Source organism: Quercus suber, unplaced genomic scaffold (assembly GCF_002906115.3).
Source record: "Quercus suber isolate HL8 unplaced genomic scaffold, Cork oak 2.0 scaffold_95, whole genome shotgun sequence".
NCBI classification, from domain to species: Eukaryota; Viridiplantae; Streptophyta; class Magnoliopsida; order Fagales; family Fagaceae; genus Quercus; species Quercus suber.
The window spans coordinates 377,976-391,781 of record NW_027069560.1 but is presented as its reverse complement, the minus strand read 5'-3'; the positions used below and the strand labels follow the sequence as shown (position 1 = coordinate 391,781).

The window sequence follows — 13,806 nt, the reverse complement described above, 5'->3', positions numbered from 1 at the left end:
TTTGGCTTATTAAAATTCAATATATTTTGATTCTGTGTATATGTTGTGTTGGTGTGAGGTGTACAAAGTAGGGAATATGAGAGAGTGCAAGTGTCTTGGTGTAGTTCACCTTCCTCACACAAACTCCATTCTAAATATTCTTGCAGCAACATCGCCTGCTTGTTTTTGTTCTCATGAAGGGCTCTCCATCTTTATCATCAGGTGTGTTATGTCGGGTCCTCATTTATTTAATAAATATAGTGTATGATTCTTGAGAGTTTGGTAAATGCTTCATTCCTTAATTTTGTTATGTGGAACTCAGTACAAATTTTTTCAACTTTATGTGGAAGTTAGTACAAGAATTTCGACTTTTTAAACTTAAAAATTTATGGTTTAGTTTGAAATTTCTCCTAGACTATTGGGTTTAATTGATAATTTATAAAACTATAAAGTTTAATTTAGAATTTTCATAAATTATAATATGTAAAATGTAATTTCGTCCACATTTTATTTTGCTTAAGGGAAAAGGGAAAAAAACAGAAAAAAAATTCTTGGCTTCGGGGTTGGAGCTTTGCCACATAGGAAGACCAACTTTGCAAAGCACTAGCTTTCTTTATGTTATTTCTTTAAGAATTAAATTCTTTTCTGTTTCTTATTACTAATTCATGCCCCTTTAGTTTTTTTTTTTTTTTTTTTTTTTACCCAAACTTTAAGCAATTGTAGCTTTGTAAATATAAATTTTTTAAACAGGTTAAAAAAATATAATCACTTCTATATCTTTTTCTTTCCCCTTTTCACATTTAGCAAATAGTCTTAAGAGTCAGCGTTATCAAGTATAAATAAGCATACACAAGGTTTGCATTCTTCAAAGGAGAAGGTGTGAATTCAGGGCCGCCATTCGTACAAGCTTTGAGGTCGGTGTAGGGCTCTGAATATAACTTTTCTACAAAGTTATGTTCTAGCATTTTGAAGGGTGTCAATTTATTAACCGTTATATCAATAAGCAAAAGTCAAAAGTTTCTCATTCTATATATCCCCGCCGAAAATAAATTATGCTGATTTCTGCATATTCAATGAATTCGGCTCAATAGAGAGTGTCTATATAGCTAGCTAGCTCTTTGGCCAGGAAAATTTATAGGCAAAATGGAAAAAACAGCTACAAGCAAACGGTGCAATACACAATATTCATTAAAAAAACCGGAGTCAAAATGCAAATGTTTTGTCCCAACAGGTGGGCAGTCAGGTGACAACCAAGAACGGCATCATCGGTTTTCACAATTTGTTAGAAATTTTGCTGAGAGGTTCAAGAATAAGTTGTCAAGCAGTGGTGAAAGCACAAATGTTTCTTCAATGAATGTTAAGCCATCTGGTGAAAGCACAAATGCAGAGACACACCCAAGGAAGAGGGCACTTCTTTGTGGGGTTACTTATAAGAATAAGAAATACAAGCTCAAGGGAACTGTTAATGATGTGAGGTACATGAGAGATTTTTTGATGAATAAATATCGTTATCCCGCAGAGTGCATTCGCGTCCTCACAGGTAATTACCAATTATTATTTGTCTATATGATCTGAATATTGGTGCTTTTACACACATACAACATATATGCATGTATGCCATCCACAAGTTTCCTAAATTTTAATACAAACATATGGACTACTATTCCCTCAATTGTTTCCTTCGGATATCTTTCCTTATTGTTATGTCATTGTTCACATGTTTATTGGAGTTTGCACTCCCTTTGAAGTTTTAGGACAATGCAAGAGTACTGAAACAAGCCAACAAGAACTAAACAATGCAATAGTTTTTGATATCTGACACCGAACAAGCCACCCAAAAAAACATATACTCTCATATTTCAAATAGGAAATGGAGATTTGGACCATGATTCTCCATAAAGGAAACTAAACAATGACAGTGAGTTATAAAACTCTTAATTTGGTAGGATGTTTAGGTACTTGCTAGCTATAAATTGTGTTGGTCTGGTATGGTTGCATTGGTTAAGTCATAGGCTCAATTATAAGCCGTAGCTGATGTAAGCAGGTTGTAACTAAGAGATTAGGTTGTCTGCACACGCTTAAATAGAAGTAGTTAGTTTGTTAGTTGATGGTTAGAACCTGTTAACAACTAAGCAGTTACTCATAAGCTGTTACTGTGGCCTACTGCAATTGTATCCATATAAGGAGAGTCCTGCACTGGAATGAACCATATACGATGATGAATAATACTGAATTAGCTCTCTCTCGGAGGCTTAACTAGTCTTTACCTCACCATTAAGCACTTAAGAACTCCTTTGATCATATCATAGGACAATTTTAAAAGCAGTTTGCCTTTGGACACACTCAAATCTTGGTTAAACCTATACCCAATTTTTCAACATATATGTTTGATTGTCAACTTGTGGCAGTGGTTGTAGTGGGAGGCACTGATGGCGGTTAAGGTAGTATTAGTGGCGAAAACATGGTGGAGGTAACGTCTATGGCAGTGGTATGGTGGTGGTTATAATGCCAGATTGAATGGAGGCGGTGACTGGTGAGTACACAAAGGAACTAAAAGAAAATATTATTTATTTTTCTAAAAAGCGGAAATTTTTTTTCTAGTTCTCAGAATTAGAAAACTTTTATTCTCCTATTTTGGGTTATTTTTTGTTGACTTTGAAAAAATACTTTCGAAAGATTTTTTGTTGCATTAAACATTATAAAATGTTTTCCATGGAAAAAAAAATGGAGTGTTGTAATTAAATATATATATATATATATATATTTGATAAGATGTAATAAAACAATTTTTTCTACATGATTCTAATCACCTTAAATATTGAACTTTGTTTGTTCTTAGGATTAGTAAGGTTATCATCTCCAGTTGATTATTATTATGCATTCCATTTTATATTAATGTGTGTTTATCAAGTTAGTAATATTTCATTTATTAATTTAATTTTCCTTTCATTAACTAAGTAAAAATTCTATTTGGACCCTTATGCAATTTATTTAATTGAATTATTTATTTATGTTAAATCACCCAATTGCTAAGTAATCCTCACAAATATGTAGTTCACCACACTAACGGGAATACTAAATCTTAAAATAAAAACAATAAACACAAGCCACAATTTGTTATTGAAGTAGAAAATTATATATAGAATCTTTTCAAAGGAAAACTACTCTGAGAATTTAATCCCACAAAAAACTCACTAAGGAAAAATGGTTACAACAGTCTCTTATGATAAACAAATCTTAAGTAAAAAAATTCTTAAGCGAACCTCAAATAGGTAAAACGACATTTTTCAAACTATGGATAAACAATGTGCATTCAAGCTTAGATACAGGTGGTTTTATTATAATTATCCCTTAAAAGAATGTTCAAATAATGTTTTTACTTTAATTTTTGCCTCTCAACTAGAATTCTGATATTTATCTCATTAATTTATTTAGAGAAAATATACTAGAAGATTAAGCTTATCAAGTTGGTTCTGGGATCATCATGGCGAAACTACTCAATAAGTTGTGGGGGCCATGGCCCCCAAAATTTTCAATAATTAAAAAATTACCCTTAAATTTAGTTCAAATTTTCAAAAATATATAGATGGCCCCCTAAAAAGTTTAATATAATTCTCAGGTAGTACTCTTAGATTGGATAAATTTTATGTTTGTTATTACTTTAGCCCCCTCTCTCTTAAAATTCTAGTTCCTCCCTAAGGATCATGATTTGGGAAATCACTAATCACAATTGTACTATATCTCTGAAAGACTCTTCACAATCAGAACTTCATCTACTAACTTCCATGTAAAGCCTTCTTTGTTGGCTTCATTTTTTGGTTCATGCAGCCAAGTTGTATCTCCCTTGATAACTAGTTGATGTGTTTTTTTTGCCCCCTCAACTTATAAACCATAATTTGTCATTTGTTAAAATATTAATGCCATAATGCAGAAGATGAAAAAGAAGATATATTTAGTCCAACGAAGAAAAACATACAAGAATCTTTGAAGTGGCTTGTGGAGGGTTCAGAATCTGGAGACTCATTGGTGTTCTACTTCTCTGGACATGGCTTACGGCAACCTGATTTCAATGACGACGAGCGTGATGGGTTCGATGAAACTATTTGTCCCGTTGATTTTATGCAAGAGGGCATGATTCTTGATAATGAAATAAATTCCACCATTGTTTGGCCACTCAAGAAGGGTGTCACACTTCATGCAATTGTTGATGCTTGTCATAGTGGAACTATTCTTGATCTGGAGTACATATACAAACCAGAAACGTGAGTAATTTTTTCTAAATAGTAAAAGTAACTCATAGAGTATTTTTTTTTTTATAAGAACTCATAGAGTATTAACTATTAAGAGATGTCACATGTTAATATATTAATTAGTGATTAGACATGATAATAAAGATCAATTATCATTATTACATAAATTTAATTCTTGCTCTATCTATATAAAAAATTGTAAAGCATCGACGATTATGAAAGTTCGAGGACTAATTTATAATTAATAGTTGGAAAAAACATCATGACACTGTTTCTATACAATACAAATTGTAATTGTGACTTTTTTCGCTTGAGAATTGCAGAAATGATTGGGAGGATAACAGTGCTCCGTCAAAAGCAAGAAAAAGTACAAGCGGTGGAATTGCAATTTGTCTCAGTGCTTGTGACGATGATAAAATGGCTGCCGATACCACTGTAAGAAAATTTCGTTAATTCAATATTCCAAATTTCTTTTTCTATTTTTTATTTATGGTAAATCACTTCCAATTTTATAGCTTATAACTCTGTCTTTGGCCATATAAGATTAAGAATAATCATAATTATTTTTTCGAAAAAAGAATAACCATAATTAGAAACATATACAACAACGATAACAAATAAAGCCTTATTTTCAAAATTTTCGGGTCAATAAATCCTCAATAGATTAGTTAAAATCGGTTATATGTATTATTTTTCCCCATGCTACTCTATTTATAATCATACTCTTTGTTACTTCTTTAATTACCATGCATGTTCTATTTTATTATATCTAATCTCTCTCTCTCTCTCTCAACTTGGATAAACTTGCTCTTTTTTATTGATGCACTAGTCACTTTTCTGTGAACATGATTGAACCATCTTCAGCAACACTTCATCTTTTCATAAGTATGGGAACCTTTATCTTTAAGAAAATTTCTTCATTTCAAACATTATATTACCTATATTCTCACTTCAGCTACGGATGGACCTAGGAGTTGAAGATAGGGGGCTAGAGTATAAGGAAAAAAAAAATCATTAAACTCCAAATAAGAATTCATTTAGTATTCACAAACTAAAAACAAAGACAAAGAGACAAAATCATTGATCTAATAATCCTTAATATATTACTTACCAATCAACTCTATACACACTTTTCATAACTTTGCCAAACATATTTAGTAGTCTTTTAATAATTAGAATAGTATTTATTTATTAATTATGCTTTTTTTTATTAGAATAATTAAGATAAAAATAAGATAAGATGAAAATTAATAAGAAGTAATAAATATGAGGTAGTGACATGTTGGTAGACGGAAAGTGGGGTTTAAAAAAAAAAATTGAACAATTTAAAATAAAAACTAATGGGTAAATCCGTAAATGAAATAATCAAAAAGCAATTAATTATTTGCTAACCTGTACCCCATCTTTTTCCCAAGTTCCAACTGCTCCTTTTATTTTTCCTCCAATTTTTTTTTTTTGTGTGAATTTCAATTGTTAATATGGTTGATTTTTTGTTTGGGCTGTGTTTATTTAGATAAATGATTGTTGTTGTTTGGACTGGGTTGTGATATTGTTTGGGTTAGATTTGGATTACGGCGTTGTTTGGGCTGGGTTTTAATTTTAATTTTATGGAGGGCGGCCAACCTTTTGAAAGCAAAGGGGCCAAACTCTATTTTTACTTGGGCCCAAGTTGAACATAGGTATACTACATACACTATTTATTTTTCATGCGTAGAGTCAGGAGGCTCGGGCCCCTTGGACCCCTCGTAATAGGCATCCTCTCTATAATCATACAACACTCTTGATGGCCTTTTCCATTTCATCCATTCTACTCTTATTCTATGATTCACATCATTTTTAATCTCTCAAGTTTTTATAAATTATTGGTCCCAAATATCAAAAACTATTGCTCTTTAGTATCTCTTAACCATCAAGTCATACTGCCCATTCTTTTCCATTTCTATTTTTACTAAATTTACATTCCATGTACTCTATTTTAATTTAGTTATACTTAATCAAAAGCTTTTAGATTTTAGAGCGTCTCACCAAATTTCTAACTTGCATCAACTTCATTTCTAATTTCATCTACTAAAACTATATCATTTGCAAAAAGTATACACCAAGAGACTTCCTTTTGCATTGATTTAGTGAGTTCATTCATCACCAGTGCAAAGAGATATGGACTTAATGATGATCTTTAATGCAAACTTATAGTAATGAAACTCACTTGTGCTTCTTTCACTTATTTTTACACTAGTTACCACTTTTTCGTGCATATCCATAATTAGTTTACCATACTTTAGAGAAACTCATTTTTTTAGCCAAAACCCACTACATAACCTTTTTAGGAACCCTGTCATATGATTTCTCTATATCAATGAAAACCATATGAAAATCTTTACAGGCTTCTCTATATTTTTCCATTAGACGCATAAGAAAAAGATATATATATATATATATATATATTCGATGGTATATTATCTAAAAATGGAGTGTTGTAATTAAATATATATATATATATATATATTTGATAAGATGTAATAAAACAATTTTTTCTACATGATTCTAATCACCTTAAATATTGAACTTTGTTTGTTCTTAGGATTAGTAAGGTTATCATCTCCAGTTGATTATTATTATGCATTCCATTTTATATTAATGTGTGTTTATCAAGTTAGTAATATTTCATTTATTAATTTAATTTTCCTTTCATTAACTAAGTAAAAATTCTATTTGGACCCTTATGCAATTTATTTAATTGAATTATTTATTTATGTTAAATCACCCAATTGCTAAGTAATCCTCACAAATATGTAGTTCACCACACTAACGGGAATACTAAATCTTAAAATAAAAACAATAAACACAAGCCACAATTTGTTATTGAAGTAGAAAATTATATATAGAATCTTTTCAAAGGAAAACTACTCTGAGAATTTAATCCCACAAAAAACTCACTAAGGAAAAATGGTTACAACAGTCTCTTATGATAAACAAATCTTAAGTAAAAAAATTCTTAAGCGAACCTCAAATAGGTAAAACGACATTTTTCAAACTATGGATAAACAATGTGCATTCAAGCTTAGATACAGGTGGTTTTATTATAATTATCCCTTAAAAGAATGTTCAAATAATGTTTTTACTTTAATTTTTGCCTCTCAACTAGAATTCTGATATTTATCTCATTAATTTATTTAGAGAAAATATACTAGAAGATTAAGCTTATCAAGTTGGTTCTGGGATCATCATGGCGAAACTACTCAATAAGTTGTGGGGGCCATGGCCCCCAAAATTTTCAATAATTAAAAAATTACCCTTAAATTTAGTTCAAATTTTCAAAAATATATAGATGGCCCCCTAAAAAGTTTAATATAATTCTCAGGTAGTACTCTTAGATTGGATAAATTTTATGTTTGTTATTACTTTAGCCCCCTCTCTCTTAAAATTCTAGTTCCTCCCTAAGGATCATGATTTGGGAAATCACTAATCACAATTGTACTATATCTCTGAAAGACTCTTCACAATCAGAACTTCATCTACTAACTTCCATGTAAAGCCTTCTTTGTTGGCTTCATTTTTTGGTTCATGCAGCCAAGTTGTATCTCCCTTGATAACTAGTTGATGTGTTTTTTTTGCCCCCTCAACTTATAAACCATAATTTGTCATTTGTTAAAATATTAATGCCATAATGCAGAAGATGAAAAAGAAGATATATTTAGTCCAACGAAGAAAAACATACAAGAATCTTTGAAGTGGCTTGTGGAGGGTTCAGAATCTGGAGACTCATTGGTGTTCTACTTCTCTGGACATGGCTTACGGCAACCTGATTTCAATGACGACGAGCGTGATGGGTTCGATGAAACTATTTGTCCCGTTGATTTTATGCAAGAGGGCATGATTCTTGATAATGAAATAAATTCCACCATTGTTTGGCCACTCAAGAAGGGTGTCACACTTCATGCAATTGTTGATGCTTGTCATAGTGGAACTATTCTTGATCTGGAGTACATATACAAACCAGAAACGTGAGTAATTTTTTCTAAATAGTAAAAGTAACTCATAGAGTATTTTTTTTTTTATAAGAACTCATAGAGTATTAACTATTAAGAGATGTCACATGTTAATATATTAATTAGTGATTAGACATGATAATAAAGATCAATTATCATTATTACATAAATTTAATTCTTGCTCTATCTATATAAAAAATTGTAAAGCATCGACGATTATGAAAGTTCGAGGACTAATTTATAATTAATAGTTGGAAAAAACATCATGACACTGTTTCTATACAATACAAATTGTAATTGTGACTTTTTTCGCTTGAGAATTGCAGAAATGATTGGGAGGATAACAGTGCTCCGTCAAAAGCAAGAAAAAGTACAAGCGGTGGAATTGCAATTTGTCTCAGTGCTTGTGACGATGATAAAATGGCTGCCGATACCACTGTAAGAAAATTTCGTTAATTCAATATTCCAAATTTCTTTTTCTATTTTTTATTTATGGTAAATCACTTCCAATTTTATAGCTTATAACTCTGTCTTTGGCCATATAAGATTAAGAATAATCATAATTATTTTTTCGAAAAAAGAATAACCATAATTAGAAACATATACAACAACGATAACAAATAAAGCCTTATTTTCAAAATTTTCGGGTCAATAAATCCTCAATAGATTAGTTAAAATCGGTTATATGTATTATTTTTCCTCATGCTACTCTATTTATAATCATACTCTTTGTTACTTCTTTAATTACCATGCATGTTCTATTTTATTATATCTAATCTCTCTCTCTCTCTCTCAACTTGGATAAACTTGCTCTTTTTTATTGATGCACTAGTCACTTTTCTGTGAACATGATTGAACCATCTTCAGCAACACTTCATCTTTTCATAAGTATGGGAACCTTTATCTTTAAGAAAATTTCTTCATTTCAAACATTATATTACCTATATTCTCACTTCAGCTACGGATGGACCTAGGAGTTGAAGATAGGGGGCTAGAGTATAAGGAAAAAAAAAATCATTAAACTCCAAATAAGAATTCATTTAGTATTCACAAACTAAAAACAAAGACAAAGAGACAAAATCATTGATCTAATAATCCTTAATATATTACTTACCAATCAACTCTATACACACTTTTCATAACTTTGCCAAACATATTTAGTAGTCTTTTAATAATTAGAATAGTATTTATTTATTAATTATGCTTTTTTTTATTAGAATAATTAAGATAAAAATAAGATAAGATGAAAATTAATAAGAAGTAATAAATATGAGGTAGTGACATGTTGGTAGACGGAAAGTGGGGTTTAAAAAAAAAAATTGAACAATTTAAAATAAAAACTAATGGGTAAATCCGTAAATGAAATAATCAAAAAGCAATTAATTATTTGCTAACCTGTACCCCATCTTTTTCCCAAGTTCCAACTGCTCCTTTTATTTTTCCTCCAATTTTTTTTTTTTGTGTGAATTTCAATTGTTAATATGGTTGATTTTTTGTTTGGGCTGTGTTTATTTAGATAAATGATTGTTGTTGTTTGGACTGGGTTGTGATATTGTTTGGGTTAGATTTGGATTACGGCGTTGTTTGGGCTGGGTTTTAATTTTAATTTTATGGAGGGCGGCCAACCTTTTGAAAGCAAAGGGGCCAAACTCTATTTTTACTTGGGCCCAAGTTGAACATAGGTATACTACATACACTATTTATTTTTCATGCGTAGAGTCAGGAGGCTCGGGCCCCTTGGACCCCTCGTAATAGGCATCCTCTCTATAATCATACAACACTCTTGATGGCCTTTTCCATTTCATCCATTCTACTCTTATTCTATGATTCACATCATTTTTAATCTCTCAAGTTTTTATAAATTATTGGTCCCAAATATCAAAAACTATTGCTCTTTAGTATCTCTTAACCATCAAGTCATACTGCCCATTCTTTTCCATTTCTATTTTTACTAAATTTACATTCCATGTACTCTATTTTAATTTAGTTATACTTAATCAAAAGCTTTTAGATTTTAGAGCGTCTCACCAAATTTCTAACTTGCATCAACTTCATTTCTAATTTCATCTACTAAAACTATATCATTTGCAAAAAGTATACACCAAGAGACTTCCTTTTGCATTGATTTAGTGAGTTCATTCATCACCAGTGCAAAGAGATATGGACTTAATGATGATCTTTAATGCAAACTTATAGTAATGAAACTCACTTGTGCTTCTTTCACTTATTTTTACACTAGTTACCACTTTTTCGTGCATATCCATAATTAGTTTACCATACTTTAGAGAAACTCATTTTTTTAGCCAAAACCCACTACATAACCTTTTTAGGAACCCTGTCATATGATTTCTCTATATCAATGAAAACCATATGAAAATCTTTACAGGCTTCTCTATATTTTTCCATTAGACGCATAAGAAAAAGATATATATATATATATATATATATTCGATGGTATATTATCCTAGCATAAAACCAAATTGATTCTCTGATATTGGTGATTCACGTCTTAATCTATGTTTAATCACTGTATCCCTAAGTTTCATAGTGTGGCTTATAAATTTAATTTCTTGGTAATTATTACAGTTTTGAATATTTATTCTTATAAATAGGTATTAAAGTATTTCTCCTGCACTCACTAAGAATTTTGTTAGCACTTAAGATCATATTAAAAATGTTTGTCAACCATCATACACCCACATCACCCAAGCACTTCCAAACTTCAATGGGAATTTCATCCAGTTCCGTTGACTTTCCAGTTTTCATCCTTAATGCATCCTTTGCCTTAGCCATCCTAATTCTTCGAATGAATCTACAATTTCTAACCTCCATTAGGTTACCCAAATTGCTCCAATTAATCATATCTTTTGCATAAAAAAATGTTTGTCAAAATAACTTTTCCATCTCTCTTCAATCTAGTCTTCTTTCACTAACACTCTTTGTTCTTCATGTTTATTGCTCTGAACACCTTTCAGGCATCTTATTTTCAACTATAATGCACCCAACTTGTTAGTTTAAGTTATCATAAGCATATTTAGCTTCTTGGACAACCTTTTTTGTCTTCCTCTTAATCACTTTATACTTTTCTTACGCAACATTGTCTCTACATTTATGTGGGCTTCTATAGCTGTTTCTCTTTAATATAATTACTGCTTGAACCTTTGTATTCGACCATCAAGTCATTTTAGCTGGTCACTCACATCCTTTATATATATATATATATACTAGCCTCATCGCATGCGCTTCACATGTGTGATGAGGTTTTTTTTTTTGTAGCCAAAAAAAAAAAAAAAAACTGTATTTTTATTTTTATATATATAATTTTTATTTTAAGAATCTAATTTAATTGTGGATAAAGCAATTTGAAAATCAATAAGAGAGTGACCTTATTTTTTAGATAATGTTTTAGTGAGAGTTATAGTTGTATTTTTACCGAATTGTCATTTAGTTTTGTCTCTACTTAAATTTAGAGGTGTAGTGGCTTTTTTGAACAAAAAAAAAAAAAAAAAAATGAGGATCCCAAACAGGAGAAACCCCTTAAATAATAGTGTGTATATATATATATATATATGAAATTTTACTATAAAAAAGTTATATATTTATTGTATTATATACTAGCATAATAAATTTGAATTGAGCCTTTTATATTTTTCAAGTTTAGATCAACGAATTTGCATGTAAATATAAATGTTACAAAATTTCCTCCTCTCCCAACCCCGGAAAAAAAAAAAAAAATCAGAGTTTAATTAGAAGCCTATTTAATTGATACAAAATCAGAATATAACTAGAAGCTATATATTTGGTATGAAATTGGAGTGTAAACCAGAAGCATATTTGAGTATATGATAAACTTCGTAGGCATTACATTATGAACTCTCGCAGGCAAGATCAAGTAAATGGTTGTAACAAATTGTTTTATTTGGCTATTTTAATTTCTTATTATTAATTTGTTAAGAGACTAGAGCAACAATCTATATGAAATTTTTCTGTCCCGAAGAAAAGCTTTTACAGATTATATTACCATAAAAACTTGCAGGCTTTCACAGGAAAAGCAATGGCTGGCGCAATGACATACCTTATGATCGAAACGATCAAGAAAGATGCCGAAATAACATACGGACACCTACTGGAAAGAATGCGTGAGATGGTTGAACAGTTTAACGATAAATCATGTCTCGGAAAGTTCTTACCAACATTTTTTTATCACAGAAAAATACAGGTTGGATTCCCTCGTATACTTGCAAAATGAGTTTGTTTGTTGTTTACAAATGTTTTGCTTTTTTTATTTTTTTTTTATTTTAATAATTTTATTTTAAATAATCCAACTTTTAGTTTTATTATTTATTTTAAATGAACTAACTTTTAGGTTTTTGTAACACATTTAACATAAAAGTTATCAAAAATCATATCTTTTGATAAATAATATAAATAACTTACCATAAATAAGTAATTTTTCAAACCGACATAAATTTAAATTTAGCTGTCCATTCTTTCACTTTGAACCACCTCAAAATATTTGTCCTTTTTTTTTTTTTTTTTTGATAAACATGATATAATTTCAATTTACTGTGCCATTTTCATGATAATTGTTTTTTATTATTAAAGCTAATAAACCAATCATTTTTTTTTTTTGGTGTAAATGGAATTCAAAATTCAGATCTCTTATTCCATAACAAGACAATTTTCTAGTTGAACTAATTAGATTCCATCTGTCCAATTTTAGAAGACAAGGACCACTTAATTCTTTTCTAAAAATAATAGTAATAACAATAATTCTGCTACTTACAAAAATATACCCATGGGCTAGGTCATTTATTTTATTCGAAGTTTAACTTGAACCCAACTCTTTTGTCTATTAACATTTATAAAATTGATACTTTCACTTATATATGTGATATAACGTCATTTTAACTGCAATTTTATAGATAATAATTGACAAATGGACTAGTTTGACCCCCAAAAAAAAAAAAATTAACGGCTAAAATAAATTCATATTAAAAAGGACTAAAATAAATTAAATTTAAGGACCAAATATATAATTTGCTCAAATTTAAAGAAAGTAATTTGGATCCGGAAACTGACCAACTATAAATGCTTGATATAATTTCATTAGTCCTAATGCATTGTTTCTGTGCATTTGGATTCTATGGAGGAGTGCAGAATGCTCTGCTATCATCGTCGGAAATGTTTGATGTTTACACGAAGAAATTTCTGCTGTAAATCCTATGTGTTGGAAGGGTGTAAATCGCGAAGAAATCTCTGCTGCAAATCTTGTGCAGAGAGGGAAGTGAGAATCAAACAAAGCTGTAATTGTAAAGACAAGTGTTCTTTCTAATAAATAAATGAATAAATTTTGAAAATTAATGTGCAGTTGCCACTCTGGCTAATGCATGCCCTTTACAACTTTTATGCTGAACTAGATAATTTTCTCATCCCCTTCCCCTATATATGTGTGTGTGTGTTTCTCAAAAAAAAAAGATAATTTTTTGTGCGATGTGTGGGTGCTTGGTAATTTCATTTGAAAATAATTTTATTTATTTATTTTAAAGACCCATATATAATAATCATTTTGTTATATAGTATTAATG

General features: G+C 30.1%; 1 protein-coding gene across 1 annotated transcript; it reads left to right on the top strand.

The window, feature by feature from the left end:
• The first annotated feature begins 1,048 nt into the window (after positions 1–1,048).
• Positions 1,049–13,578, top strand: LOC111993971 (metacaspase-1). Its single transcript, XM_024025811.2, has 5 exons — positions 1,049–1,519; positions 3,911–4,241; positions 4,553–4,664; positions 12,255–12,437; positions 13,379–13,578. Exons 1-5 carry the CDS (start codon positions 1,123–1,125, stop codon positions 13,436–13,438), a joined length of 1,083 nt encoding a protein of 360 aa, XP_023881579.2. The 5' UTR covers positions 1,049–1,122; the 3' UTR covers positions 13,439–13,578.
• The last annotated feature ends 228 nt before the right edge of the window (positions 13,579–13,806 follow it).

What these genes read in the sequence shown, in the direction of transcription:
- LOC111993971 (XM_024025811.2), top strand. Translation starts at nt 1,123, where the DNA reads ATGGAAAAAACAGCTACAAGCAAACGGTGCAATACACAATATTCATTA. An exon ending in GTGCATTCGCGTCCTCACAG is followed by an intron (nt 1,520 to 3,910) that starts GTAATTACCAAT and finishes GCCATAATGCAG; the next exon opens with AAGATGAAAAAGAAGATATA. An exon ending in TTTATCACAGAAAAATACAG is followed by an intron (nt 12,438 to 13,378) that starts GTTGGATTCCCT and finishes GGAGGAGTGCAG; the next exon opens with AATGCTCTGCTATCATCGTC.